We start from the raw sequence: 4,684 nt of genomic DNA, 5'->3' as shown, positions 1-4,684 counted from the left end.
GATTTTCCGTCTGTAATTACAGACGAATTTTTCAAACTTTGAATATAGACAGAAAATTCGTTTGTAAATCCATCAGCAAGGTAATTTTTTTTTTTGGATTTTTTCATTGCAAAATACACTTTTTTCATACAAAATAAATATAAATTTAATAAATAAATTTTTTTATCTAATTTGTATTCGAATATTTATAATATTTCAAAAAATAAACAAATTTATTGGATTATCAAATTGAAAGAAAAAAGTAATTTACAAGGAAGCCAATATAATACAAATAACGACAGTAATCTAGTGATTGTAGCAAAAAAAGAAAAACTATGGTTACATTTTGTTTCCCTTTTCATAACTCTACTAAGATTAACGATAAAAAATATGAAATTGTACTTCAGTTATGTTGTAACTTCTTCTCCAAACTTTTAGGCAACTTCAAACTTGCAGAAGCTTTTAATGCTCATCCTGGAAGTGAGTCTGCAGACTGCAACGAATAGTAGTAGGAGGGACCTTGTATCTGGCGGTTAGCCATAGAATAAGAAACAATGGTATGAGAAAGCCCATATCCACATAACAAATGAAAGCATAACCATAATGGTCATTAGCTGAAGTTCACAACTTTAGGACCCTTTTTTGGTTTTGCTTGACCGTCTTTGGACTTTGAGGACTTGTCCTTGTCTCTGTTATTTATGTCATCTGTCATGAAGTCATCCTCAATGTCATCCCCACTCACAAATTTGGTTACCGTTCCACAAGGCCTCTGTTCATTTCTCAGTCTCATTGCTGAAGGAAGAAATGGAGTTATAAGCTTTGCATAATACAAGTACCATTCTTCAAGATATAAAACTTTTAGCAATTCAATTTATCAGGAGATCAGCTAATGAATGCAATTAAACTGGAGCAATACAGAAAGAGTTGCAAGAAATCACATTTGAAGTACATATTTTACTCCAAAACATATAATCATTTCCTCTAATTTAAGGTTTGGGATATGCAATTTGAGTTCACAGTGGAAACTAAAGCATAATCTGTGAGTCTAGAACCACCAATATCAAAAATGATTAGCCACGCCATGATATCTTATGGCTCCATAGTATCAATTTAGAACACCCAACAAGAGAATAAATTAGATTTAGAGCAAACAATAGCACTAATTTTTTTAGCAGCAGTTCTTTTAGTTATCATAAGGTGATGAACAAGCAAAAGCAGTGCACCTCCACCACTTGCATGTACTTGAGGTTATGGTCAATCATTATTCTACTTGCAGACTGGATCTAAATGCAGCTAAATAGCAGCAAAACATAAACAATATCAGATGTATGTTTGGAAATGCAAACAAAGGAGATATGGACCCCATACAAACTAAACAAAAGATGAAACTTTAGATATCAAAACCAGGAATATAGGATTAGGCTTACATCCATCAGCAGGCCCATTAGCAGCAAAAGGAGCTTTCTTCCCTTTTTCGGGGCAATCCATTGCCAATGTGTCACGCCACCACATTTTTATATTTTACAACCACCACCCTAGTATAAACAATTACTTAATATAGATTAGACAGTTGATTCAAGTGTTTGGCTAATACATCATCATATATTTGACAAGGCAAACAAGAAAGAGAAACAATAATACCTTAGGATAGATGCCATGAGCATTTTGAGGGCAGTTTTTACTCAAGTGTCCTTGCTGTTTACAGACAAAGCACTCTGCAAACTTTGTCCCTCCTGCATTACCATTGAAACACTTCATCTCATAAGAAAACAAATTGGAATACAACCAAAAGCTTAACAAAAAAGAAGTCATTCTAATATTCTATCAAAGGCACGACATTAAGTAACAATGTTTCATTGTTCAGTAAACTAGAAAGCCCAAGAGTATGATTATAAATCTGTGGTAAACTGCTTAATAAGAATTCCAATTTTCAAGAGAAAACCCTGAAACTAACAATGTTCATGTTATATCATTCACAACTTATCTTGTTTAAAGTTAAACCATTCTAGCTCCAATATATATCACAAAGGCATGATAGATAACAAACCTTCTTGAACATGGTGGGGACAATTTGCAAGTGAATGATCAGTTTCTCCATAATTGTAACAATACTTGTCATAATTGGCACCAACTTGAACTTCAGGGCAATTCTTAGCTCGGTAACCACGCCGTCGACACCGTAAGCATATCTGTAAAGACCACATTACATTTAATCACAACAGTGCACCAAATCCAGTTGATACTTCATACTTCATCCTAACTAAATTAAACTAATCCTATCATTACCAACTTCACAGCATTTTCATATAATTTTTATTTATTATTTTATTTTTCCTCCTCCAAGTTTCAAAACGACAAAATGGCACCATGTCCAGTAAATAAACAGTAATAATAGAGATTCCTCAGTTGAAACATCAATTCCAAAAATCTGGCGTGATAGTTGGAATTGAATAGGCAATATACATGTATTGATAAAAAAAAATGGAGCAAAAAGGGCATACTTCACCCATCATATAAATAAGAAATCCTGAGCTCCAGCATTATATACAAGTATACGACAAATACCAGGCCTATTTTAGGTTCATCATCTGAAGTAGTAGAACTTCCACTATAATGCCCAAGCATCTCACCATGCCGCATTGAACTCGAGAGAACTGATTCAGTCATTGGGTATGCACTAGTGGCAACCCCCATCCCTCCATGAACCATAGGATGAGCACCTGAAATTTATGTAGCTAAAAATTCTTACATAGTTATGCTTATGTACAATATATGTAGCTAAAAATTTCAAATTGCAAATGGACAAGTCAAAGGAAGTCAATGAGTGAAATCAAATAAAGGTCGTTAAAATTAGGGTTATATTGAGAAACTCAAGTGGTATTAAAGGGGAAGAAATTGAGATCAGCGTGAAAAGAACAAAAACATTTTTAAGGTTTCTGCATTACTAAAATTGAACAGATTAGAACTGCAGAGTACCTCTCGTTTTCTTCATCCACTCCCTGCTCTCATTTCAAGGTGCCAACATGAATCCAGTGTTGTGAGCATCCTGACCCTGCTGTAAATTAGATGGCATCCTAAACAAAAATAATGAACAGAAAAAGGAAACATATTAATTAGATGGCATCCTAAACAAAATGATGTAACTATAGCAGCATTTCTCAAGAAAAAAAAATTCATATATAAACTCCATATGTCCATAGCAAGGAATGATTTAAAATTGAAGCCATGATAATACAATCACTTCCATTTAGAGATGAAAACAAATAGCATAGTTCTCATAGATATTAAAAAGTTATATTAATTTCTACATAATATAGTACATGCATAAAATAAAATTCTAAGAATATATTTTAAAAGTATCAGTTATCTAAGACAGAAAATTGCTGGAAATAGCCCAGTTCTTCTAACCAATATACTTAACATCCAGGCAGCTAAAAACACAAGTGAAATGCAAAGGATAACCTTTAATGAACCAAACTAACCAAGAGGATGAGAAACTCACTAGATTGCTATTTAAGTATATTTGAGTCCTTAGCAGATCAGTTTGAGGCCCAATTGCAGTCGGTAGTAAAAGTAGAAGTAATACATTAGCCAAACAAGAGAGAAAACAAAGTCAGAGATTCATATAACTCATCTAAAAGAAAACAACGTGACAATAAGCAAGAGCAGCAAGCAAATATATGTCATAATATATTGCCCAATTTTATTTTATTCATTCCTTCTAACGTATCCAATCTAATTCCCTATATCTATATTAAAAATTCAACATGGGGACCATGTCTTTTAGATTCATTAACCCTAAATTCAATAACAAAAAATCAAAATACTATACAAAATCAATACAAGAAATAGTGAGATCTTCATCTCTTTAATTAGCCACTGATATACCATAAAAATATATATAGGATTAACACCAAAATGAAAATAAAAAATAAAGATCCTAATAAATACAAGAATTAAAAATTGAACTATTAGAAGGTTTAGAAGCTAGCTCCAACTTTATTCAGTAAAAGCAAAATATTCTTTTAGACAAAATATGTAGGTTATTGATATAGGAAGAAATTAAGAAAATAAACCAGAATTATACTAACCCTTCATGGCAGGAGCCTTGGTCACAGATCTTGACTTGTCGTGGGCTTCTTGTAAGCAAGTTTTGAGCAAAAACACAACACTCCACCATGCTAAGTCAGTTTCCAAATTAGTCTGATATATATATATATATATATATATATATATATATATATATATATATATATATATATATATATATACTTAGGAAAAAACAATATTAATAACAATAATGATAATGCGAACTACTTTTTCTAAGCATTCCAATTATATTTGGCCCTCTTTAACTTCTCTTATTTAGCAAATTAGACAGTTTTTCTCGAGATATGTTCAACTATACAAAATTGATAGCAATTAACCACTAATCGGCACTGTTTCAAATCAAATTTTGAGACTAGAGCAAGACACTGCACAATAACGCGTTTGAAATGAAAAATTAGCGAGAGAAACAAGGGATGGAGTTAGGGCTAACCTGGTTAGTGGAGTGCGAATAAATCAAAAGATTGAAGATCTATGCAACCCTATATATAGTGTTTGATTCGATTTGATTCGGTTAGTGGAGAAGCTGGTCTTTGCCGGAGAAGAAGTTACCAACGGAGTCAACTATCATTCCGAGCTTCGCTTCAAGCTTCGCCAT

General features: G+C 32.6%; 1 protein-coding gene across 1 annotated transcript; it reads right to left on the bottom strand.

Moving 5' to 3' along the window:
* Positions 1-589: 589 nt before the first annotated feature.
* LOC130966463 (uncharacterized) lies at positions 590-4,684 on the bottom strand. The gene is given in 7 exon segments (XM_057891275.1): positions 590-834; positions 1,407-1,472; positions 1,475-1,514; positions 1,621-1,712; positions 2,027-2,168; positions 2,545-2,699; positions 4,639-4,684. Coding segments are annotated over 7 exon segments (786 nt in total).

Source organism: Arachis stenosperma, chromosome 3 (assembly GCF_014773155.1).
Source record: "Arachis stenosperma cultivar V10309 chromosome 3, arast.V10309.gnm1.PFL2, whole genome shotgun sequence".
In the NCBI taxonomy this organism is placed as follows: domain Eukaryota; kingdom Viridiplantae; phylum Streptophyta; class Magnoliopsida; order Fabales; family Fabaceae; genus Arachis; species Arachis stenosperma.
This window is presented reverse-complemented; position numbering and strand designations above follow the sequence as displayed.